The 25,774-nt window shown below is 40.7% G+C and overlaps 3 protein-coding genes across 4 annotated transcripts; 2 read left to right on the forward strand and 1 right to left on the reverse strand.

Moving 5' to 3' along the window:
• Positions 1-60: 60 nt before the first annotated feature.
• On the forward strand, positions 61-2,862 carry magoh (mago homolog, exon junction complex subunit). The gene is made up of 5 exons (XM_051376034.1): positions 61-257; positions 600-658; positions 2,177-2,287; positions 2,472-2,554; positions 2,644-2,862. The coding sequence occupies exons 1-5, from the start codon at positions 167-169 to the stop codon at positions 2,741-2,743; spliced, it is 444 nt and encodes a 147-aa protein (XP_051231994.1). The 5' UTR covers positions 61-166; the 3' UTR covers positions 2,744-2,862.
• Positions 2,863-3,007: 145 nt separating this feature from the next.
• cpt2 (carnitine palmitoyltransferase 2) lies at positions 3,008-7,088 on the reverse strand. Of its 2 annotated transcripts, XM_051376028.1 has the most exons (6): positions 6,840-7,040; positions 6,489-6,719; positions 6,095-6,175; positions 5,557-5,663; positions 4,155-5,459; positions 3,008-3,987 (listed from the first exon to the last, which is right to left on the reverse strand). In XM_051376028.1, the coding sequence occupies exons 2-6, from the start codon at positions 6,665-6,667 to the stop codon at positions 3,659-3,661; spliced, it is 2,001 nt and encodes a 666-aa protein (XP_051231988.1). In that variant the 5' UTR covers positions 6,668-6,719; positions 6,840-7,040; the 3' UTR covers positions 3,008-3,658. The 2 variants fall into 2 exon arrangements, with proteins under 2 accessions (XP_051231988.1, XP_051231990.1); XM_051376030.1 differs by having other exon boundaries at positions 6,489-7,088.
• Positions 7,089-9,764: 2,676 nt separating this feature from the next.
• On the forward strand, positions 9,765-20,971 carry scp2b (sterol carrier protein 2b). Its single transcript, XM_051376814.1, has 5 exons — positions 9,765-9,955; positions 10,725-10,815; positions 11,569-11,698; positions 12,296-12,375; positions 20,290-20,971. The coding sequence occupies exons 1-5, from the start codon at positions 9,933-9,935 to the stop codon at positions 20,383-20,385; spliced, it is 420 nt and encodes a 139-aa protein (XP_051232774.1). The 5' UTR covers positions 9,765-9,932; the 3' UTR covers positions 20,386-20,971.
• The last annotated feature ends 4,803 nt before the right edge of the window (positions 20,972-25,774 follow it).

Raw genomic sequence — 25,774 nt, forward strand, 5'->3', positions numbered from 1 at the left:
TGATGAACTGCAGGATCAACTTCCTGAAAGACAAACTTCAGGGAACGGATGTCACAAACCAAGTGACCTTTCACGCATGCGTACATGAGCGGCGAGGCTCCAGGCTGCTGTTGCTAAGTTTTGTTCCGCAGACTTCACCAGAAAGAGTACTTTCTGGAGAGCAAATATGTCAACAAGCGACTTCTATTTGAGATATTATGTCGGGCACAAGGGAAAGTTTGGACACGAGTTCCTGGAGTTTGAATTCAGACCTGACGGTAAGTTGAGTTTGGCGGTAATACAGACGTGTTAGCTTTCCTGCGTCTGTGCTAACGTCGCTAGCCACCCGGCACTAGCTAGGCCGCAGCGGACTCAAGTTACTCGAGTTGCGAGCGCCAAAATGTCTGTTTGGTTTCCACTGTATCTTAAACTATACTAGTTCATGTTTATGCTGAGTTAATGTCGCAAATTGTAGTTATTATAAATGAAGGGCTGTTTTAGGTAATATCGTACACGCGTTTAGGCGCCATGTGGCCTGTAGGGACGGTAACAAACTCGTATGCGTTCTGTTAAAAGTGATCCATTGTCTCTCATTCGTGCTGCTGAATATTCTCTTGCAGGTAAACTGAGGTACGCGAACAACAGCAACTACAAGAATGACGTCATGATCAGGAAAGAGGTAACCGGTCGTTAAAATCACGTTATTGTCGTTATCTGTAGTCTTAAACGGAACCATGGGCACTGCATGCTGTTGGGTAATCTCGGTTCAGCTTTAAGTGTGTTCTCACTATTGTTGCATATCTCAGACTAAACCCCAAATTATTAATGATAGGACCATGGCAATGCTTTGACTGTTGACCTGAAGTACTGTCTGTAAACTAGGACTGTGTATTCTGGGGTTCAGGGGTTACGGTTCTGTATGTTGTGATATATTGCACTTAAGAAAAAAGAACCTAAGGACTACTATCATGGTATAAAAAAACAAACCACCATTATGCATAAAAACTGAGCTTACCTTTTGTAATGAAACCAGAACAGTGGGATCCTCCTTTGTGTTCAGCACAGTACCTGTAACATCATTACAACATCATAGCTCTCAGTTTACAACACTGCTATCTAACAGTTGGGGGGGTTTAAGCACCAAAATATACATAGCGATATTTCCTTACACCCCTTATGTACACTAAGGGTGGATGTTGTAGTCAGGCTAGAAAGTGGTGGTCAGACAAGTAGAGGGATTCCTTCTTAATTACAGCACAGTACATAACATCACGTTCATATTATGATCAGGGATGCGTGATAATTATCAGGGCAGATAAATTATCGGCCAATAATGGGTAATTAATATTATAATGAATTATCAGGATAATTAAATCACGTGCGATTGATAGGCTTTATGTCGTTTGTCCGTTTGTGAAGTTTTTTGATGAACGTTGCCATTAAAAAATGAACATTTGAAGAGTCAGAAGTCTTGTTTGTTAACAGTGATGTCAGTTAGATTTGGTTAGATCAGAGCTATGGAATATTAAATCATCCGTCTTTGCTCACTACATGTCAGCCTATCTTACCCTCAGGTTTGTAAACTACAGGCTGTGAACTTAACTTTACAATACAAAAATGTGTAATTATCTGTTATTTTATCGGTATCAGCCATGAGAAGCAGGTAGTTATTGGTTCGGCTGGAAGAAATCCATAAAGTGCAGCCCTACTTAATATCAAAATTAGGGATGCTCGATATGGATTATTTTGACTGATATTAAGATTGCAGTATGATTCCCCATTATTGGCAATGATTGTTTTTGTGTCATCATTTTTATTTTTATTGAAAAATACTACTGAGGATGATGGGACATTTATTGGGGTCTGTACCAAACAAACATGTTTTCTTCCATCTGGAAAACAATATTTGTAGGTCAGTGCACCTCTGCAGCTCTACAGTACTTCATTATAATGCTGTTTGTCACACAGTTTACCTTTATCAAACAATGCAGCTTCTGCAATTTGGATATTTCACTTGGCCTTATTACAAATTGTATTATTTTTCAGTTAATTGTGCAGCCCTAATATTAAGATGAGCAACATCTGAGATCTACAGGTCCTCACATAGTATCGTTATATTTATAGTTATAAATATGTCACAGCTCTAAACATTTACAAAGTTTAACCTGGTCCGTCTGTCTTGTGTGCACCAACCCAGGCATACGTACACAAAAGCGTGATGGAGGAGCTGAAAAGGATCATTGATGACAGTGAGATCACCAAGGAAGATGATGCACTGTGGCCGCCTCCTGACAGAGTTGGCAGACAGGTTTGTGGCTCCAGTTCTGATTGCTTTGGTCGACATCTTTTCCATTGTTGATCACATGGAGTCTGACACGTCACAGATATTGCCATTGTCTCTGGCACTGTGGTAAATCAACTCTGCATCGATGACCGTAAACATTTTTGAATCCCTAAAAATATCTTACTTATTTTTGTCCTCGTTTTCACAGGAACTGGAGATCGTCATTGGAGACGAGCACATTTCATTCACAACTTCCAAAATTGGCTCCTTGATTGATGTCAACCAGTCAAAGTGAGTACTTTTCCCAGGAATTGGGAAGGTAGACGCTGTATATTTGTCACTGACAAAAGGACTTAACTTTTAAAATTGCACTATTTCAGGGACCCTGAAGGTCTTCGCGTGTTCTACTACCTGGTGCAGGATCTGAAATGTCTCGTCTTCAGTCTGATCGGCCTACACTTCAAGATCAAGCCTATCTAAATGTGGATTTTGCTCGTTTTAATTGATTTAGCTAATGTTTCTGTTGTTGTACTACCGCATTTGTACATTTGCTTTTTGGTGGAACTGTTTTTTATTTTAAATAAAGGGTGAGAAACTTTTGTCCGTGCCCGTGTAAAGTTCTTTCCTGGTGTCAACACTAAGTTGATTTATATTAATTTAATTTATAGCCTGTTCTATATTATATTCCAGGGTATAGAAATGGGAAGATGTTCCTGCTACACACAGGAAATTATGGAAAATTAATGCAATTAAATTAAGTTTTATTTCAAAAGGCTTTTGAACACATCAATAAGGCTGTAAATGACAAACTGATCATTATTAGTGAAGTTATAACAGTGACAATCAGCAAATGTTCAGTAAAATTCACATTTTGGTAAGGCACAGAATCTCTGGAGTCTCACAGAGGACTCCATACTCTGTCTTTAATCTGTACTGCATAAATAATATGACCAGCACTCCCAATCATAGCTGTCCCTGTATTATGTAATTCTAAAACCACTGCTTAAACTTCTACAGCAAACTGTACAATGGACATGGCTGTAAAACAGACTGTCTTGCAAAGTCAGTGGACTGAATCAGATAAAGTGGAACACTAAACATATTTCTATATCTGATGTCCGATGTGGTTTTCATTATACAATAAATGTTATGACTTTAGTCTGCAGTCAAACAGACAACAATATCCAAACCCATATTCCTAACCATTTAATTCCGAAAAATAATTATATCTAATCCCTGTGATTCTCCATGTTTCTTTTGAGGGCTATAAAATATATTATTCATCTCACTTTCTGCATGTTTGCCCAGAACAGTTTGGGAGCTGAGAATGATGACCACACCTTCACCGTTATGCAGTCAGTTTTTTCCTCTTTGGTAATCACAGACACTTGTTTCTTAGCTGAGTGGCTTTCCTTCCAGGACAGTAAAAATGTCCTCTAAAGACTTGTGGACACACTGCAGGAATTCGTGGACGTTGCGAGCCGGGTAGCTGGACACGTTGCAGCCGATCCAGTCGTCGTGGACGCCGTAGCCGACACCGAACCCATCGGGCACAACTGGGGCAAAGCCACCCAGGCTCACGGCTGGACTGGTGAGGGTGCTGGTGGAGAGGATGTTGTGGTTGATGGCAGTGTAAGCTGGGTCTGTGTACAGGCTGTGCAGAGCCTGGCCCTTTGAATTGGCCAGGTATCGCAGGGCAAACAGGTGACGGTCAAAACCTTGGCCTGGAGAAAGAAATGAAAGTTGTTAGTACAAAGACCAATGGGTATCATGTGTGTTTGAGCCCAGTTATGTCTGAAATCACACTTCACACTGTGACAGTAGTTTGAATATTTCATGGTATCACTAATTGGAATTATATCAAAGACATGTAGAAATGTCTCATACACACCCATAGCTGCTTCCTTGGTGAGCTGCCCGTGATATTTAGAGCATTCACTGAGCATGGCCTTCAGTTGCTCCACACTGTGTTGGCCGGGCTGGCAGACAAAGGCGTGTGAACATCGTTTTGTGTGTATGGTGGCAGGGCGGATGGTCTCCGTCCGGCCATGCTTGAACGCCGCAGTGCTGCAGGACTCGTACGTGGCCACCGTCTGTCCATACTGCCTCAGGAAGCCCATTTGAAAAGCCAGCTGGGCTATCGCATCTGGACTCAACCTACTCTTCTTCAACTGTTCTTTCCCACCTTTCTTGAATTCCATGGCATCAATGGTGAGTTTCGACACGGCTGAATCAAAGTTCTCCTTGGCCTTTTGGATGCCAGTCTCCAGCTCGCCATCCAGGTTGAACTGCAGCCTGCGCACAGCAGAGGCTGAATCCACAGCAGCAGCAGCGGAGCCCGGGTGTACCAGCGGCTGCTCCGTTGTGTCTTTGAAGATCTCATTCTGGAAGCGAAGCACAGCCACGCCGTCACCCCAGGAGTGCTCAAAATTGATGGCCGCCTGTCCATCTTTGGCCAGAATGACGCTGAAGGACTTGTCGTACCACCGGTTGCAGCCGTCGCCGTGCAGCATGTTGTGGGAGATGTGAATATGGTCCTTCATGCTTTCATCGTCCAGGCAGAGGCAGAAAAGGGCGCTGTCAACAACCCGTAAATCCTCTGCGTTTCCAGCAGCTATCAGCTTGTCCCTCAGCCCGGCCCACACGTCTCTGTTCTCACTGGTCAGGACCCCGAGAGGAAAGGCAGGCGCAGGTGTCGGATCGGACAAAATGTACTTCAGGTGGGACTGGATCTCTGCAGGCTTCACCAAATTCCCATCCCTGTCTACAATGTCAAACACATACATGTTGCCTTTCCTCATAACCAGCAAGTGTCGCCCTTTCTCATCAGTGAAGAGCTCGTCTCGCCCACGCTTGGGAATCCGAGTTGAGTTGAAGAGGCGAAAGTACTGAGACATGTCCAGGGGGTACGCATTCACCATGTAAGCCCCATACCAAGACAGGGAGGACGGGACCCAGCGGATGAACTTCTTGAAGCCGTCTGTGTCGCTCTTTGCCGGGTTGAGGTGGAAGACCTCTGGCTCAAGTATTCCAGCTCGCAGTGTTTTCATGAAGCGCACTGCTGAACACACCACATTGGTCGCCCGCACCAGCTGGTCATTGTACTCGGTCTTTGGGTCAGGATTGAAGGACATGAAGGGGTTGAAGTTCAGCACCACAGAGTCGCGTGCAGACAGATACATGTCAAACCATGGTCCTGGAAGAAAAGCGGTTATTCAGCCGGATTCAGCAGTGACTGTATGCATCTGAGAGGCTCAATTTCAGGTTGGTAATGGTCAGAAGGGCACATTCACCTGAGATGTAGCTTGTGTGCTTGTTGTTTTTGTCCTGAGCCACCAGTTCCTCATGCAGCTGTTTCCCCACACCATTCTGGAAATCCTGCGCGAGTTTCTCTGTTGTTCTAAGGACACACAATAAAGATTTTAGCAGGTAACATTTGAATAGTTGGTATTGATAATTAACTACCACAGTTGATTTTAAAGCATTTAAGAAAATTACATGAAAATATACACAGCAGGCCTGTATCTCAGCATTTGGTTCACTTCTGTGAAGAAGAAGAAATGTAAACTGTCTAATAGAACAAAGGCCAAGCATCAGGGACAAGAAAACACTGAACGTAGCCTATTAAATACTGAAAAAACATAATACAGACAGAATTGTATAAAAAAAAGCTCTGTAAACAGGAAATAATCTGATGAAAATTCATCCATTGTACAGTTTTTAATATGATGTATTATGTCAGTCAGGGGTTGATAGAAAAGGGGAAAAGGTTGGGAGCCACTGAACTAGCTCATAATGAAATAAAAGATTGTTTTCATTGTCAACCCTTACCTGAACTGCTCATCGTCCAACAGAGGCTTCTGGGCAGCTAAATACCTCCTGACAGTATCCTCCAGTTGAGGTACTGGTAGCCTAAAACAAATCAAAAAGCAATAATCAAAGAGACAGTTTAGCCTCTCAACAGTCCAGGAAACGTTAGACGCCAGACACCGTACATGTCACCGCCCCCTAGTGGTCATCGATCTCAAATCAATTGTGCACTTTCACCTACATTCATCAGAGCTTAGTAGGTCACCTTCTCTAACTTAGAACACCTTGCTGCACCCTCCTGCTATTCGCAGGGTACGTTCGATTCATATGAACCCGAAGTTATATTCAATTAAAACCATTATGTTCGTGTAAAGTGAGAAACTGTGCATGACCAATTTCACCTTCATCTCCTTACCTGGGTAAACTCTTCTGGTAATGCATCGACGGTACAACACTGAGGTGCAGATACTCAGCAGAGCCTCTGTTGCTGCTGTAGTTTCTCCTCTCGACGCCCACAGCTGCGGTCCTGAAGAGGATTCGGTTTCCAGCTTTCCTCAGAGAGGAGACGCATTGTGCTGAGAGCAGACTGGCCATGGTGCGAGCAGACCTGCTGGGGTTTCCTCGGGGTGAAGCTCGCCGGTTCTAGCTGATGGAAGAAAAGTAAAACCTAAAGTCACATCCGTGTCACAGCTGTCACCCTCGGTACATACGGTAGCTAGCTAACGTTAGCAACAACTAACAACCAGCTGGTTATGCTTCCACTAACGTTAGCTGACGGGTTTGTTTCCGAGTCAGTTTGACTCTTGTGGTTCGTTTAGCCAGCGAAAATATGTGCCTGGCATGAAGATGCACCCCCGACCTGTTGTAAAAAAAACAGTTAAAGGATAGGTTTCAGCAAAAACAAACAATTAACAACTGAATTGACAACAGGAAGTTTAACCGGCAAAACCTGTCACGTGACTTAAACGACTTCTTCCGTAGTTAGCCGAGCAGCGAGTACAGTCCACAGCAGATAATTATATATATATATATATATATATAATAATATGTCTTTACATCATGACATTACAGTATTATCTAGTTTTATACATCCTCACTTCACAGATCATTGTATAGAATTATTTGTAAGATGAAGAAAAGTAAACGTAAATAAACAAATAAATACAATACAATAAAATAAAATAGAGCCCAATCCATGAATCAGCCAGGCTGATATATTGGCCAATATTACCTTATGACTAATATATTAATATTATAAGAAGTAGTGTGGAGTATGGAAATGCCAAATATATGTTTGAGGTTATTTAGAAGCATTGTCACAATTACATAGATGGTCCACCAGAGAGCACTTATATGTAATTGACTATATATCATATTATTCATTACATATCTTATATTTCAAGAGATCCTTATCCAAAATAGGGGTTTATATTATGTGTTCATATTAAAACATTCAATACATGCATTTTTTTTATTACATAGGCTACTTATTATCAACTGACAAACTGTTATTTGATTTTTGAACATCTCAAATGTTCATGATAATAAAGAAACAACACAATTTTAAGCATTTCAAACTTTAGAGTCTAACCTTAGTGTAAGCATTACCATCATTATATATAGCACGTGTAAAGTCTAACATTAAAAAAGCACATTTACATCCTCAAACCTTACATTTGAGCACATCTGTTGGTGCACTGTGCAGAAAAAGTAAACTCTAGGTCCGCTTTCTGTGAACCATCCATTCCAACATGTTATGTGGTTTCCTGGCCAGCAGAGTGCAGTGTTTTCCTGATTGAATGCTGCTTAGGCCTTCAGTTTATCATTGTGCTCTGAGCTAAAACCCCACGCAGAAAAACAAGACCAGGCAGAATCTTATAACAGCCTGTCTTCCAATGGCCTGGCATTGGAAGCCTATCATTTGTAATGGATGACAGAGTGATCAGGCCAGCTCAGTCAGTTGGGTGCTTGGCCTGGAGCCCTCCCCCACTCACCAACCTCTGGCACTCACCCACCAGCCTCCCTGCTCTACAAAAGCATTGAGGGTGATAGTTCACTGCTTCCATTAGACTGATGAGATTTTCTGATGTTTGCTTCCGCTTATGCTGTGTTTATAAGATGCAGTGTCATCTGCTGACCTGCCCTCTTTGCATAGCCCCCAGTATATATCCAACAGCATTCTGCTGCTTTAAATGGTCTTCTATCTGGCTGTCTGATTGTATGATATCCAGCAGTTACTCCCAACAATGCACATGTCACTATGTAACGTTAAACTAGTACTGAGTGGCTGAATGCACATGTTGACATGTGTGCATATGTCGTTCTCTAACACCAACATATTTCTCAGTGAGTACATATCACTTTTGAATGAAAGGTACAGCAGCCGAGACTTTGGCAAGACATTCAGTCTGTGTGTGTGTTTCAAATAGAATGACACCTCTAAGGCAACCAAATCAATCTTCTTCTCACAGTTGTAGCTGACAATGATGATTCTCCTCCGCTCCCTGGTAAAACAGGCTTTTATTCGGCATCATTCATAATGATTCTACAGAACATAATAGGAACATTGTGGTAATAATTGATGTGATAAGACAGGCCTGCATCAAACCTGCTCAAATGATGGATAAAAACCCTATATTACAGCACTCTCTAAAAGGTAGAAAAAACAGTACCTTTAAATATCTTTGGACAGGGCCTAGCTATACCATATAGCAGTGGGTAAAATAGCATATATACTAGAGTGAATAGGAAGCATTTTATGCTTAATTTCCACAAAAAGAATTCACCTGTTTGGCAGTGAAATGAGAAAAGACATTAAATCAGCAACTCTCCTGCCTCTTTAAGGACAATAACAGTGTGTTTGCAGGTTTAAGCTCCTTCAGTACAATTGTTGAATGTATGCTTTTTAGATGAATTTATTCTACAGATACAGACTAATGGTTTCATTTCATTTCTGCACAGTATGAAAATCAGACTCTTAAAACTTACTTCGAGTACAGTATGTAATGCCTCACAGTCAACATCAGGTCGAAGTTATTATTTATCGGGGTTACATTATAATTGTATGGTAATGCAGTTTAAAGCTGCAGCAGGTAACTTTTATAAAATATTTTTGTCATATTTGTTCAGATTTTCACAATAACCTGACTGTAGTACAGATAATCTGTGAGTTCCTCTGGTTCCTCTGGTTCCTCTGGTTCCTCCTAGTGCTCCTAATCATAAAAATCTACTGGGCCTGAACAAGAACAACCAATCAGAGCTGAAAAAGATAGTTGATTGTTGAGTCTCATTCCCTATTTAACTATTTAAAAACGATTTTACAAAAATTAAAAATAAAAATACAGCACTGTAGTGTTGGTGTTTACCAGGTTTACTCATTGATTTTACAGATACCATACAGAGATAAATGGAAACCTATATATATATATATATATATATATATATATGTATATATATATATTTGTTTTTTGTTTTTTTTGTTTGTTGTTGTTTTAAACATAGAAAACCATAGTAATATTGATTTTTGTGGTAATGATATAGTAACTCTTTACAAATATACATATACAGTTATATATATATATAGTGTTTTTGTGAATTGTGTAATAAATGTGAGTGGTAGTGAATGGGCTATAACAAACAAAACGACCCTTTAAAAGGAGAACTTGGAGTTTCCTTACTAGTGCTAATAGTGAGTATTTTTGTCCACTCTCGGCTATCTGACATCGACACGTCGAGTCTGAAGATCCGGGAAGAAACCAGGAAGTGCAGTTAGCTAACATCAGGCGAAGCTCCAGCTGAATCAGTGCGTCTGTTTGTTCTGTTCACTGAACGGTAACGGGAACGGGAACGGTACTGCACAATGCCTCAAATCCAGACACCGAGGTAAGAATACTAAGCACTGTACGGTAGAGTGGTGACACGTTAGCTAGTGAAGTGACATGTTTCTGAATAAGTCATTGAGGTCACCGTCGGAGCTCCCGGTTAACGTTTCCAGCTCGTTAGCAGCGAGGTGTCACACAAACAGCTACCTTACGGTAACGTACGTTGAAGCCGCTTCACTCGAGCCTCACACGGCTTCAGCCAGCGCTCACCCTCCCTCGGTTAGCTCTCAATGAGCACTCAGCTGGTTATGTATGTTTAACTGTTTCTGTTAAACTGTTGATAGTACAGTCTTGGAAATGAAGTGCTATGCTCACCAGCGGGTTGTATCGGTGTTGTGCCACTGTGTTGTGCTTAAAGATGGAGACGTCCTGGATGTAGCTGGAAGTCATTGTTCTGATGTTCACAAAGAGGCAGTGAAGCTGTTAAATGTGGAGGCCACAGTGGTGATGATCCACAGTGGTGATGATGATCCACAGTGGTGATGATCCACAGTGGTGATGATGATCCACAGTGGTGGTGATGATCCACAGTGGTGATGATCCACAGTGGTGATGATGATCCACAGTGGTGATGATGATCCACAGTGTGTTTGTGAAAGTGGTGATGGAGGTGGAGGCTTTAGTGGCTGGTATTGATGTTCTATTATTGAACTGATGAGAGCGGACACACACTGGTGAGATCTGTGCAAAAGAGCTGTGTACTTTTCTGCGCTCTCAACACTTTCTTTTATCACTGACCTTTCTTGTTCTCATGCCTTCGCCATCTCAAGGATCCAAGCCGTGCACACCAGTGCGAGTGATGGATTGGAGGGGTTCAAGGCACATGCTGTGTTCCAGGAAATCAACAAGAAGCTTCAGGAGGTGATTACATGACTCACAATAGGGGACAGGGTTGCTTATTTCAGACCTGTGACGTTTTACTCTCAGTTTTTACTTTCTTTCTTTCTTCTGCATTCTCTGAGCCTTCTATTCCAGTGGTTCTTTAAAAATCCAGCTCATATACAGTGTTTCTGCGTCTGTGCCATACCGCTATTTGAGCCTCACTTTTGGATCATTTCATAGCCCAGAATTCATTTCAAGCTTATGTTGACTCATTTAGACTAATGGTTTCCCCCAAAACTAAAGTGTTTTTTCAAGCAGTTACCTTTTATGTGACCTCAATCATACCAGATTCCTCTCAAGCTCGCCACCAGTGCTGTCTATGTAATGACTGGGATTTGTCATCAATGAGAAAATGGCAACAGGAGAGACGTGGTTTAGTATAATATCACAGGCGACTGATCAGACAAACAGATTTAAAATTTTGTATGCAGAGCTTATCTTTAGGAAGAGAGTCTGTTGTCCCACTTTTGTATTCCCATATTAGTTCAGTATTGAGAGGGAATTGGGTTTTTCTGTTCAGATGCCAGTTTTTTTTAGGCAGATTTAGGGTCATATTCCTTGCCTTTTGTTATTTGATGTATTTTCAGCTGTAGAGTGATCTCCGTAAACACTTGTCAATGTAGCCTGAGGAAGAGCGTTTTAAAGGTGGGGTGGGTAGTTGGCTCTCACTCTTATAAAGGCTGGAGACCCCTGGTTTACACTGTATGTAAAATCTCTGTGTCCTTTGAACAGGAAGGGGAGCAGTTTGTGAAAAAGATCGGGGGAGTGTTTGCCTTCAAAGTCAAGGATGGCCCAAATGGACAGGAGGCAACATGGTTTGTGGATGTGAAGAATGGCAGTGGCTGTGTTCACAATGACACGGGTAAGACTGCTGTATACAGCCATGTAAATGGTAAATGGTAAATGGACCTGTACTTGTATAGCGCCTTTCTAGGCGCCTTTCTAGTCTTCCGACTCAAAGCGCTTTTACACTACGTGCCACATTCACCCTTTCACACACATTCACTCAGTGATGGCAAAGTCCATCGAACAGAAACTAACATTCATACACATTCACACACCGATGCTCGGCATCGGGAGCAATTCGGGGTTCAGTATCTTGCTCAAGGATACTTCGACATGTGGCACCAGGAGCCGGGGTTTGAACCCACAACCTTTTGATTAAGGAACGACCCGCTCTGCCTCTAAGTCACAGTCGCCCATATACAGTGTATACAGTGCTATATAGACAGTGGAAACCTATAGTGACATGTAATCATGTTAATATTCAACTATGGTTGAAAATGCAGTTTAAAGTTCAAGGACTGCACACACTGCATTTCTGCCTCATCTGTGTGTGACGTAGTTAGGTCATTTTTCTTTGCCTTAGTACCTTCAAATACCTGTAAGTCACTGAATAAATGGAGTTGTTTGTTCCTGTTTCTGAAATAAGCTCAGCTCCTGTATCTCTGCCCTGCAGCTAAGAAAGCAGATTGCACAATTTCCATGTCGGATACAGACTTGTTGGCCTTGATGACGGGGAAGATGAACCCACAGACTGTGAGTATTCGATCTATTGATAGTGACAGTGATTCTGTATCAGAGAATCTTTCCTTTTTTCTCCAGTCAAAAGTCTGTGGGAGTATTTGAGTTAGGCCTGTCTTACCCTCAGTGTCTGCTGCCATTCTAGCTAGAGTGCCAGTGTCCTGTGATTGCACAGCCTGAATGTCTTGCTTGCAGCTCTTTACTTCTCTCTGTTATCTTTACACACCACATCTGTTACTGCCAGAGCAGCTTGTGCATGTACAATATTGATGCATTTTGTGTTTTACTCACTTTGCCTTTAAGGATAGGTTTGCTGCATTGGAACAGTTTCTGGTTGCTGTAATTGTTCCTCCTCTCCTTACTCAGAGCCACCCAAAAGAGGGGAAAAAGGGCCCCTAGTTTACAAAGTGCTTTGACAGACAAGCAAGAATAATAGCTGTGATACACCCAATATAATTAAACATAAAAGTAATAAGTATCAAAATACAACAATAAGAGCAGAATAAAAGCCATGAAAATAGAAAATCAAATTAAAAAATTAAAAAAATTAAAATAGGTATAACAAAGTAAAAAGACGACATAATGTCAAGCCAAGGCAAGTCAGTAAAAAGGAGTTTCAGTAAGTGATTTTAGTCAGTGTGTGTGTGTGTGTGTGTGTGTGTGTGTGTGTGTGTGTGTGTGTGTGTGTGTGTGTGTGTGTGTGTGTGTGTGTGTGTGTGTGTGTTTCGCTGTTCATCCGATCAACTTCACACTTGTTAGTGTATTTCTGGGGACCCAAGGAAGTGTGGTGTTAAATTTATAATCTCTGAATAAGTAAGCAAACTGTGTGCTGTGCCGCAGCGGGGGCAGCACGGAGCGTCCCTCCTCTCCCGCCGGCTGCTGATAGCACTGTCAGCTGAAGAATCAGAACAATTAGGAGACGTAGCCGCTGGTAGCCTCGTTGCGCAGTGTGCCGTTTCCATCAGAATCATTCTCTGTTTTCAACCCTCTCACACGTGTTTAGGTCGTCATCACAGTTATGTATTTAGATCTTTCATTGCTGTTTAAGTGTTGGCTATTATAGGCCTATGATTGTTCTAAATGGACGAAATCCTGCAATATTTACGTCTTATGTCTTTTTTTAGGTACTTTCCTTACATAGGGAGCTACATTATGCAATCACAGTGTTGTTAAAAAGCACTTTTTAACAGAATATTTGACCCTCCTCTTGCTCATCTAGAAGAGGGTTTTAGTACCAACCTACAAAAGCTTCTGGTCCTATTTTAACTTATGTGGTCAAACAGTCATTCACTGCAGTTGAAAGATGCCAAGGCTGCCACCAAAAAGAACTATCATTTAGATTTTTTTCAAACTAAAATTACCTTTTTAGAATGCAGCTAGTATAAACTCTTAACAGTGAAATTATTAAGCACAAACAAATAATATTAGAAGCAGTTCATATTTTACGTACTTACTTTACTTGTACAGAACACTGCCAATATTTAAAGAGCAGGGCTGCTGATGGCCGTTATATAATGCCGATATCAAAACAAAGAAAAGTCCCGCATAATTCTGTTCTGTCCTGTAGGAAACTCACACATATATTTACAACAGGATGTATGAGAGTTACAGTACAGGGCTCAAAACCAAGGGGGGGCTACCATCGCCTGTTAGATGTTACATTGATTGTTTAACGGCCTCGTGAGCACAGACATAGGCTGGTGTTGATTATCTCAAAATGCTAAATAATTGGCCCGATTAATCAGCCGAATACTTATCACCACATGATGCTATACATTTAAACGTGCACTTTTTCAGCTCTAATAATCCCACAGTTGTTTATATGCTATTCAGTTCTGCTAGCTACAGTACTTTAGCTCAACAGGTAGCAATGGCTTCTCTCTCTCTCAGTCAATTAAATATGTTTCCTTTTGTAGTTTTAAATATATAGTCGAATTTAGAATACTTGTTGAGAGCCGTAGTGTTGGGCAGGTAGCCAGAGATTGATTAGACTAAAATATATAAAGATAAAGGTAAAGGTAAACTTGCACTCATACAGATACAGCTCTGTGTGTGGCTCGTATCTGATTATCATTTTTAAACTGAAATATTTGGCATTCAATGTTAAATATAATGTACAGTCATATAATATATTTGAATTGTAAGCTGAAAATGCAAAAAGTATGATTACACAGACTTGTCATAAGGATTGACCCTCATATAGAAAGTGTAAACTGAAAACCAGTGTTTGAATGTGTGAGTTTGAACTCACATTCTCTGACACAAATGGAAAATTAAGTCCGCAGTTTCACTGCCATGATGGATAAAACCCAGCTTCAGAAGGCTCATGAAGATTTTGAGAAGTGCACGGCCAGACTCCAGTCCAGTGTTGTGGATGAGGAAGCTGAACAAGAGCAGCACGAGAAGGTCTGGACTTTGCAAAAGGGCACCATAGAACTCGGTGTGAAACTGCAGCGGGAACAAGTGACTTTGATGAGGAAGGCTATCAAGCCACTGAAGATTGACACTGACAGGCAACATGTTCACCATGACACAACCTAAACCACAGCCTGTTGTTGGTTCTTGGGAGCAGCTTGGAGCTTAACAGCACTTCCAGGTTTTTGGTCAGCAGTGGGTAAAGAGTAAACAAACACAACTCACATTTGGAATGTTTTAACCCACCATCCCATGGTCAGAACAGCACATTCACGAGGTGGCTTGTTAATGACGTCGCCGATCAGAAACAAAACTGTTGATTTGCCTGCTTATAAAACATCCACCAGATAATGCCTCTCTCTCTGTTTCTCTGCAAAATATTAAAATGAGCCCTTGACTGTACCCTGACACTACCGGTGGCACACCCAAGTAAATCTGTTTGTGTCAAAGACTGAATAACTTCATCATGGAATAAAATACATGCTTCAGCTGATCGGTTCTTCTGATCAGCATTTACAGAGATTCAGAGCTGCAGGTCAGACAAGATCAACAGGACATGAAATGGGCAAAACACAGTCAGGGGTGAACAATGAAGCAGCAGCAGCCCAGAAGAAAGCAGAGGAGCAGCTACAGGTCCATCTGAAACTGTGGCAGGACGAGAGGACCACTCACCAGAAAGCCATTGAAAGGCTCCAGAAAATGATGAAGGAGAAGCAGATGGAGTGGTCTGAGAGGGAGAGCAACATGGAGAAAAAGCCAAAAAAGAAGAAACGCTGGCTGGCCAGGCTCTTCACATACTCCAAATGATTCCAAATCAGCTCCTCCTCTTTAGCGGAGGGGGAACTTGCCTTTAAAATCTTTTTACTGACTTTACTGTTGATATTGTAAATTACAAGTTAAATCATATAGCCATTCCTGTATTGTTGATTCATTTCTGTTGAACATGTTCACTATTGTTAAACCATCATTTTTACCCATGACTGCAACATATTGGGCTGCATTTATGACCAAGGTTGTTTAATGAAATTCATTCTGAGTTTATCAAAGCTAGTGTATATCTTCCTAAGTTTTTAGTTCCCTCTGTGTTACTCTGGACAGTTGTTTTCTTGCTGAGCTGCAGTGGAAGGGGCGTAACGTAACAAGGAAGAAATGCACAAAAGAGATTAAGTTTGGAAGATAATGTACACGTAAACTGTTGTAGGAGTTGAGTATAGTGTGCTGGACTGAACCGGAGGAGGGAATAGTATATTTCTTATGATTGTCGGAAAGATAAGAAAAAGCAGGATCTACAAGCGCACGACAGATTGAAATACAGATTTATGATATTTTTACACTGAAAGAAGACTCTGGACACTCTCACCATCTCAATTCTCAGAACAATTATGGAGACCAGAAATAGCTTCAACCTTCATGTGGGCATTTGAGTGTGTTTTAGGACATAGAAAATGTGAACCTATCATTTAAAGGCATCTAGCAGTGTAATTGCAGATCTAGGGCTACTGTAGAAACATGGCAGTTCAACATGGCTGACTCCATGGAGAGGGGTGGGCTGGTGGTGGTGGTGTGGGGGAGTTGCTGGGTTACACTGGTGCATTTAGGCCCTCATTCATCAACATTTCGTACTGATTAATCACTTAAAGATTTCCTGTATGCTTTCATCAAATAATAAAAGGTATATTATTTTTTATTTTTTATATATGGAATGTTGTTGACATTTTGATGATGTCATTAGTGTTTTACATTTTCTGTTTTTTTTTTTCTGTTTTATGTTCCATACCTATTATGTGTGGTCATAGTTGAGGACAAATATCTAACACTGAGGGAAAAAAAAATCTAGTGCACTGTAAATTAATTATTTTGATTACTGTATAAAAATTTCTGTATACTATAGTTTATTGCACGGCATCATTATAGTTAAGTTTTTGACATTGCGATAGGAAGTCAAGTTTCTGTAAATTAAGACAGTAGTACATGAGACAGATAATCATAATCGTAGTGGAATTTGCAAGAATGCACCGGCCTGAACAATCACAACCAATCAGAGCGGAGAAAGCTAGAAAGACACTTTGGATTTGACAGCTGAAGATAGACAGGAAAGGTGGGTAGAGAGAGAGGGGATGACACGCAGTAAAGGGCTCTAACCCATGGCCGCTGCAGCAAGGATCTAGCTCTTCACATGGGGCTCTAGCTCCACCTCTCTGAGAATGTCACTCAACAATCAACTGTCTTTCTCGGCTCTGATTCGTTCTTTTCGCCCATTTGATGCTTGCATATGCCATTAGGAACACTAGAATGAATCAGAGGGACCTGGTTATTTCACAGATTATCTGTCTCATGTACTACTGTCAGGGTATAGTGAAAGGTTCAGTGAATATGACAAAACATATTTTTTATAAAAATTACTTTAAAATTCATATGTATATACAGTGTGACTTTAAAACCATGTATAAGGCCTAGGCCTTTACTAACATACCTGCTATTGTTCTTTCTTGTGTTTTTACACCACCGTTCAAAAGTTTGGGGTCACCCAGACAATTTCATGTTTTCCATGAAAACTCACACTTTTAGTCATCAAATGAGTTGCAAAATGAATAGAAAATATAGTCAAGACATTGACGAGGTTAGAAATAATGATTTTTATTTGAAATAATAATTTGAAGAAATTTCGCCCCACGCTTCCTGAAGCACCTCCCACAAGTTGGGTTGGCTTGATGGGCACTTCTTACGCACCATACGGTCAAGCTGCTCCCACAACAGCTCAATAGGGTTGAGATCTGGTGACTGCGCTGGCCACTCTTCTTCCCTAAATAGTTCTTGCATAGTTTGGAGGTGTGCTTTGGGTCATTGTCCTGTTGTAGGAGGAAATTGGCTCCAATCAAGCGCTGTCCACAGGGTATGGCATAGTGTTGCAAAATGGAGTGATAGCCTTCCTTATTCAAAATCCCTTTTACCTTGTACAAATCTCCCACTGTACCAGCACCAAAGCAGCCCCAGACCATCACATTACCTCCACCATGCTTGACAGATGGCGTCAGGCACTCCTTCAGCATCTGTTCACTTGTTCTGCGTCTCACAAATGTTCTTCTGTGTGATCCAAACACCTCAAACTTAGATTTGTCTGTCCATAACACTTTTTTCCAATCTTCCTCTGTCCAATGTCTGTGTTCTTTTGCCCATCTTAATCTTTTCCTTTTATTGGCCAGTCTCAGATATGGCTTTTTCTTTGCCACTCTGCCTAGAAGGCCAGCATCCCGGAGTCGCCTCTTCACTGTGGACGTTGAGACTGGCATTTTGTGGGTACCATTTAATGAAGCTGCCAGTTGAGGACCTGTGAGGCGTCTATTTCTCAAACTAGAGACTCTAATGTACTTGTCCTCTTGCTTAGTTGTGCACCGGGGCCTCCCACTTCTCTTTCTATTCTGGTTAGAGCCCGTTTGTGCTGTTCTCTGAAGGGAGTAGTACACACCGTTGTAGGAAACCTTCAGTGTCTTGGCAATTTCTCGCATGGAATAGCCTTCATTTCTCAGAACAAGAATAGACTGTCGAGTTTTGAGAGTATACTCGAACCCACAAATGCTGATGCTCCAGATACTCAACAAGCTCAAAGGAAGGCCAGTTTTATAACTTCTCTAATCAGCACAACAGTTTTCAGCTGTGCTAACATAATTGCAGAAGGGTTTTGTAATCATCAATTAGCCTTTTAACACGATTAGCTAACACAATGTACCATTAGAACACAGGAGTGATGGTTGCTGGAAATGGGCCTCTGTACACCTATGTAGATATTCCATTAAAAATCAGCCGTTTCCAGCTAGAATAGTCATTTACCACATTAACAATGTCTAGACTGTATTTCTGATTAATTTAATGTTATCTTCATTGAAAAAAACAATGCTTTTCTTTCAAAAATAAGGACATTTCTAAGTGACCCCAAACTTTTGAACGGTAGTGTATATGGCTTAAGTATAACATTAGCGTACTGAGTTGTGTAGTGGCATGTGTATTTCACCCTGGCTCAGCCTGTGTGCCCTGTCCAAAGCTTCTCCTAAAATGTTTTCCTTGCCAATTGGACGTGGTGCTAACTGGATATTTTTGTTAGCGCCTGGGTGAAACTAAGAGGAAACCCTACACTGCCTCATTATTTGCTGATTGTGCCAATTCACCGCCCTCAGACAAGACGCCATAAAGTCGCTGTGTAGGGTGAAAACATAACGCAGTTTTCCTGTATGCACTGAAACAGGAGAGAGACATAACAATTAAGTGAGGGAGATTTATTTCATGCCTGACTTTGGAACACAAAATGTGATCTGTGTGTAAAAAAGGAATTGTTGTTTTGGACACTAGCCATTTCTTTAGAGATGAGTATCAAATATGTAGGGCGAGGGTCAATATAATTTTAATTGGAGTGATAAACTTATATCAAATATTTATTTTGCAGTAATTGCACAATTCTTCTGTGAGGAACTAAAATAAAATGTTTTTATTTTTAGTCTTCATATATCTGGTCAAATTTGTCAAGCATGAGGAGGCATTGGTGCATATGTTTATTAAGACGTGATGTCACTCTGTCTGTATTGTAATACCTATACTTTCTAATTATACTATACTATACTGACTAATACCCCTCCCGTCATATTTTAATTTTAAAAAAGAAAACTGATACTGAAACTAATAAAACTTACACTAAAACTAAACATTTTTAAACAATAATAACTAAAACAAGCAAACCCACTGTTGAAACCAACTGAACCTAAACTGAATTGAAACCAAAAATAAAAAACATGATATACAAGGAAAATATTTATATATTATATATAAAACTAATGAAAAATACTGAAGTATAATAACCTCAACATAAAAATGAGGTTATGGACAAAAGCAGCAAACGAGACCCACCAAGGTCATTTGTACCGCCACCAGCCCATGGCCATTAACAGTGAGGACACAGATGAGGAATCCCCAGAAAATTGTCACTGTGCTGTGAAGGATAGCTGTGCATGCTCCAAGAACAAAGTCAGGAGTTTTTCCGCTGCTTTATCCCCCATCATTGAAAAATTTGGACCGGTTGACTTTTTGCATGATGTTTTTAATACAAAGGCAAAACTGATCATTTCAGTCCTTCCATTTTTGTCCTAAACCCACACGAGAAAGCTTTTATTCTCCTTCTGAGAACTGAGCGAGTATTCTCAGAATCCCTGCTCACTCAAAGGGGGCAAATTACTACCTCCTTGTCTCATTTTACCTATTAATTTCTGTTTTGTTTGGTTTTTTTTTGCACTCCAGTCAGCAAACATTCATTTCTCCAACTCTACCCCCTCTGTGTCTGTGTGCCATGCAGTTTCCTGACATTTATAAGCTGTTGTTGCCAATGCCCCACTTTCCCTGGGATGAGTTAATCTCTCACGGTAACTCTTAAAACCAGCAGCATGTAGTTCTCTCCGACACATGCCGGACCCGTACTTCAGATTCAGAACTGTCTGGATGACGTTTTTTTTCACCCTTTCTGATTCACAGGCATTTTTCCAGGGCAAGCTGAAGATCACAGGAAACATGGGACTGGCCATGAAGCTCCAAAGCCTGCAGCTGCAGCCGGGCAAAGCCAAGCTGTAGACGAGACGTCGAGCCAGCTGTAACTACACCTCTGAACACTGAATAGAGTTAACCACGATGAATTTAACAGCAAGTCCGGTTTGAGATAAATGTTAAAGGTCTGTGAACCTACTCATCACCGGACTGAACCACCTCCTAATGAACTCACTGACCAAGCAGGAGATTAGTCAGCAGCCCTGCCAATATAATTGGAGAATAAGAATAAATGGACAGATAATTAATTCTCTAATTAAGTCCCTCTCATGATAATGCTGGCAGTACACTGGAGTAGAGACAGGTGCTCCCTACTAATTCAGTTTTCTGTCCAGTTTTCAGTAACTTTCCTGTTGCTAATGAAATTTTTTTTGAGTGTATTACGTCTGGAAATGTTTTTGAGTAGAGCAGATTGATGTCATTTTCCACAATCATGGACACAACAGTTTAAGTGCCTCCTCGTCTCAGACTCGCAAGGTTTTTAGCCAGCAGTACAGAAATGTTTTTCACTGTGGCCACCCAATGTTTTAATGGAGGGGGTTGTCATTTTCTGCAGTGCTATCATTACTGTATTAAGATTTCTACTTAATAAATTTGTCTTTGCTGCACCGTCCATCGGGTGGTCTTGGTCTTTTTTTCTTAAGCACTAATTACATTTTGCACACACCCATGAGTAATTCCACTGACTTAATGTTTCTACAACTGTTTATCTGAGAAATGGCACATAAAACTAGCCATAACATGCTTAAAAAAAATTTAAGATGACTGTTATGATGAAATAGTTTATGGATGTTAAAATGGAAATGTTAGCCAGATGTCCTAACATAAGCTTCAGTTGTTAATTCAGTGTGAAGGGTAGACGTTAAACTCACATGATGACACTCCTGGCTCCACAAGCTATTAACAAATGGCTCCTCCTGCAAAATTCAGGGGCTCTGTTTGAGGTTATATTACTGTGACCTTCCACAATAATGGCCCTCTGTTCAGACGCAACAGTACTTGGATGTCAGTGTCGCTGTCTGGGCTTGCCTATGTTCCCCCTTTAGAGGACTTTGCACTTTTCCAGCACTGCAGCGACCTGGTTCCAGACTGCCACGCTGTAGTTTTTCCTTTGTAAATGGAGGAGCGTGGCTGAAAGACAAATCTGTTAACTAGCTCTGACCCAGATTCCACTGCAGCTTTGGCTCTGCTCTTGTAGTTCTCTGGGTCTTACTATGTTGTCGCAGTGGGGTTATTTCATTGGTCACCAATGACTGGTATTATGTATGTAAGAGATTTCATAGGTTTAACATCTTATGCATTATGCTTAGCATCAGATGTTATTCAAAACATGCTTACTGTGAAATTCATATATAGTGAATTTAAAAACGGCTGAAAGGAATATATTTTTTTCTTAATTATTACTTTTTTTCTCAAAAATTAGTACTTAAAGGGGAGAGCCAACAATTTCCACTTAAAGGATTAGCATATGGGATTTAGTGGCATCTACCTGTGTAGCTGATTGAAATGCCCTCATCTCACCCTCTGGTTCCAAGCGTTTAGGAGAAACTATGGTGACTGTGAAAAAAAGGCGAAAGGCCCTGTCTAGAGCCAGTGTTTGGTTTGTCCCTTCTGGGCTACTGTAAAAAAAATGCCATTTCCACATGGTGGGCTTTATGGAAGTTGACCAGTGACGTCTGTAGATAAAAAGAGCTCATTCTGAGGTAACAAATGCATAATGATTCTTATATTCAGGTGATTATACACTAATGAAAACATAGCTATGAATATTCTAATTATATTTCTGCCAATAGATCCTCCTTAATGTTACACACTAGACATTTAAATGTTCACTGTGTGGTATTTAGTGGCATTTGTAAGCAGTTATTGCTGATAGCAACCCCCTCGCATCATTACAAGCACAAAGGACAAACTACAGTGGCTGCAAAAAACACAGATGGCCCTATCTAGAGCCAGTGTTTGGTTTGTGTCATCAGGGTTATATTGTCTTTCATATTATAACACAGGTGTGGGTGTTAACCAGAAAGGGAGGGTATGGCAAAAGATGCTGTTACAATCAGTTGCATTATGGGAAATGTAGGATCTAGTGTTTTTTGGAGCTTGATGCCTAAACAGGACTAAAAGTCAGGATTTCTTGGTCACCTTTGACCATCCCTTTTCAAATGTTTTATTTGTAAGTCTTGCAATAAGGAATCTGCGGAGTGCCCCTTTAAGATGGAAAGTAGCATTTAATGTGCTGTAGTACTCATGCATAAAGGCCTTAAATTATCTTCCATGATGTCTTTACTTGCTCAGTTGTCAGCATGACCTCGACCCGCATAAAATGTTTGCTACTTTCCACTAGTTATGAAGTGATTCAGCCTGTGTACAGCTCATTACTGTGCTGGGAAATGATGATCTGACGTGTTGTATACTCCCAAAAACTCGAAGAAGAGGTTTGTTTGGAACGAGCAGAAGATGAGCTGGGTAGTTTGGAGCAGCGATCACCACCAAATAAACATCTCTCCATAAATGCAACACAGCAGGGAAAAACAGGCTCTCCCAGCTTATGATATATGAGACAGACCTACAGAGTGCGTGCATGTAATAAAAGTCACACTTTATTGGACACTTTTTACATTACAAGCACACTCTGGGTGGAACATGAAGTCTTGTTTCGTGGTTCACTTAAGACAAGGGAGCTGCCCTTTAAAGAGCAGCGCTCAATGGAAAATAGTTTGTTCAAGTAAAAGATGAAAAGTATTAGTTTATAAAAATGCAGACAGCTGTGTGGAAAGAAGGCAGCCAATATCCCAGCTGTAACTGATAGAAACTGTAAACAATACATTTCCATGCTGGGGCTGTTTGAGTCTGTGGCCATGCTTTAACAGCAGGGGCAGTAGTGCAGGTATGTGCTCGAGAGAGATCAGAGGTCACATGATTCCGTCCTGGTCTGAGCAATGCCCTGGAGAATGACATGGAACATAAGAACCTGTAACCTGTTCAAAGTTGTTGTAAAATGAATGTGCTGGAAGGACCATTGTTTTGAGAAAGCTGTCCGAACATGTTCCACTAAAACAGTGGAAAAACATGTAGCAGTGACCGTAGCTCCTCTGAGGGGAAAACAGCCTGCCAAAAAATATGATGAGTAATAACGAGAGAATGGATATGGAGTGTGTTTTCTCCCCATTTCATGATTCAAGGCTATCAGGCGAGGTGTGTCTCTCTTCCAGCCTGAAAACAGCAGCTTAGCAGCCATATGATTAGTTATTATCAAGGGACCCAGCATCTTCCTCCCCAGTCCAAACATTCATCACTGCCATCATTCTTGTCTGCACTGGTTGCAGTTCCAGCACAAATAGCTTTAAGAGGGAGGTTTATGTTCACAAAAAAATACTAGAGGCCACTTCTAAAAGGTTCACTGAGATTGTTCAGTACTGAGTGCAGATACATTTGATAAACACCTTCAAATAAAAAAAAACTAGACAGATAACCATAGGAATAACTAGTGAAGGGACAAACTGTGTAGATAGTGATCACAGTGAATTACTTCGTATTTGTACACTGTGTGATATTAAGTCTCTAAAAGTGAGCATCCAGAGGCCTCTATTATATAAATATATTGCTTTTTACTTATCTCAGCTGTAGCAAATGAATGGATTCCTGGAAACATGAGAACTATAAACAGTTAAATACCAGCTGCTTTCTAGGAATATATTATTAAAACATACAAGAATGTAGACTCTAGGACCTACATCTAGTTACTTTTTTTCTCAAAAATTAGTACTTAAAGGGGAGAACCACCAATTTCCACTTAAAGGATTAGCATATGGGATTTAGTGGTTTCTACCTGTGTAGCTGATTGAAATGCCCTCGTCTCACCCTCTGGTTCCAAGCGTTTAGGAGAAACTATGGTGACTGTGAATAAAAGGCGAAAGGCCCTGTCTCGAGCCAGTCTGTATGTAGACTCTAGGACCTACATCTAGTTACACTGGCTGTATAAATTGTGTAACAGATTTATAATACCTTCATTTTAAGCCTTTTTAGGCTTATTATTTTACCCATACTAAATGCCTTAAAATAGGCTAGACCCTCTGCTATCTGCCTTCGGAAGATCTTCACAATAAGAGGGGACAATGCAGTATCTACAACAAAAGTGTGTTCTTTCAGCTTTAACTGGTTTGTTTGTTGGGGTTCTCTTGATTAGATTTATTTCATTTTTTCATTTTCATCATTTACAGTTAACGTCTAGGGAAGAATCAATCAGTAAGTAGTTAGCTAAGGCTAACAGTGGCTGGGTGACTAGTTAGCTTTCACTCGAAATAGTTCTCTTGCTTTATTGTTAGCTGTGCAGTTGATTGTGGGAGAGTAAGTGAGTAGAACCTTACAGGCGGTTTTCATGTAAATTAAAGGCTTAGACAAAAAAGGTTTATTCGCAGAGACTGAGCTGAGAAGATTGATATCGCTTTCATGTCTGTCCAGTAACGTCAAGTATTACAGCCAGCGGCTGGTTAGCTTAGCTTAAATTAAAGACTGGAATCAGGGGAAAACAGCATGCTGGTGACACCGTGAGGTTGCCCCCCCCCCCGTAAAACCACAATCTGCTGGGTACAGAATTAAATAAAAACATATAGCGTATTAATACTTAAGATTTAGAGGTTATAGTAGGCCAAATTTGTTAACTTTCAACAGAGCCAGACTATCTGTTCCTGCCTGTTTCCAGGCTTAGTGCTAAGATAAGCTAACCGTCTCCAGACTGGCTTAATTTTTTGTGTATGTTCATAAAAGTGGTATCGATCTCATTATCTAACTTTCTGCCATGGTACAGACATCAAAAAGTCAGATTACGTCAGTTCCCTTTCCTTGTAGTCAATGGGTTCTCTGAATTTGTTTTTGGTTAGATGCCCAATATAAGGTCTGTGGTTAACATAACCATTTATCTTGATGAACAAAAGTATCAAAACCTTTTGCCACAGAGCTTATTTTCTACATATAACCCCAAATTCCCATTGACTTTTTCTCCAAGGAACCAGGGAGATGCTAACTTCCGAATTGGCCTACTAGAATACGTCATCCCTGCAGCACTCCATAGCTAATATATTTGGGTTTTGAAAGGCAGTGTTTTTAGGCCATTTTATTTCAATGCCTTCCACACAAGAAACATTATCAACTGCGCTAGTGGAGATGAGGAAACCATAATGGTTACTCAAACACATTGTTGAAATTGTTCAGAGGCAGAAGGTCAGAAATGAGGTGTCTAAGTAAAACAAACTACAGAAAAAAATAACTTTTTTTCTTATTAAAGCATCAGCCCAGAACTCCATATAAATCTGAAGTTCAGTGAACTGTGCTAATGCATCGTAATGGCAGCAGATGTTCACACACTGTCTAGCGGGAGGTGGACTTGTTGAAAAAGAGGCCTAATCCAGAAACACGT

This window comes from Dicentrarchus labrax, unplaced genomic scaffold (assembly GCF_905237075.1).
Source record: "Dicentrarchus labrax unplaced genomic scaffold, dlabrax2021, whole genome shotgun sequence".
Classification (NCBI taxonomy): Eukaryota; Metazoa; Chordata; class Actinopteri; family Moronidae; genus Dicentrarchus; species Dicentrarchus labrax.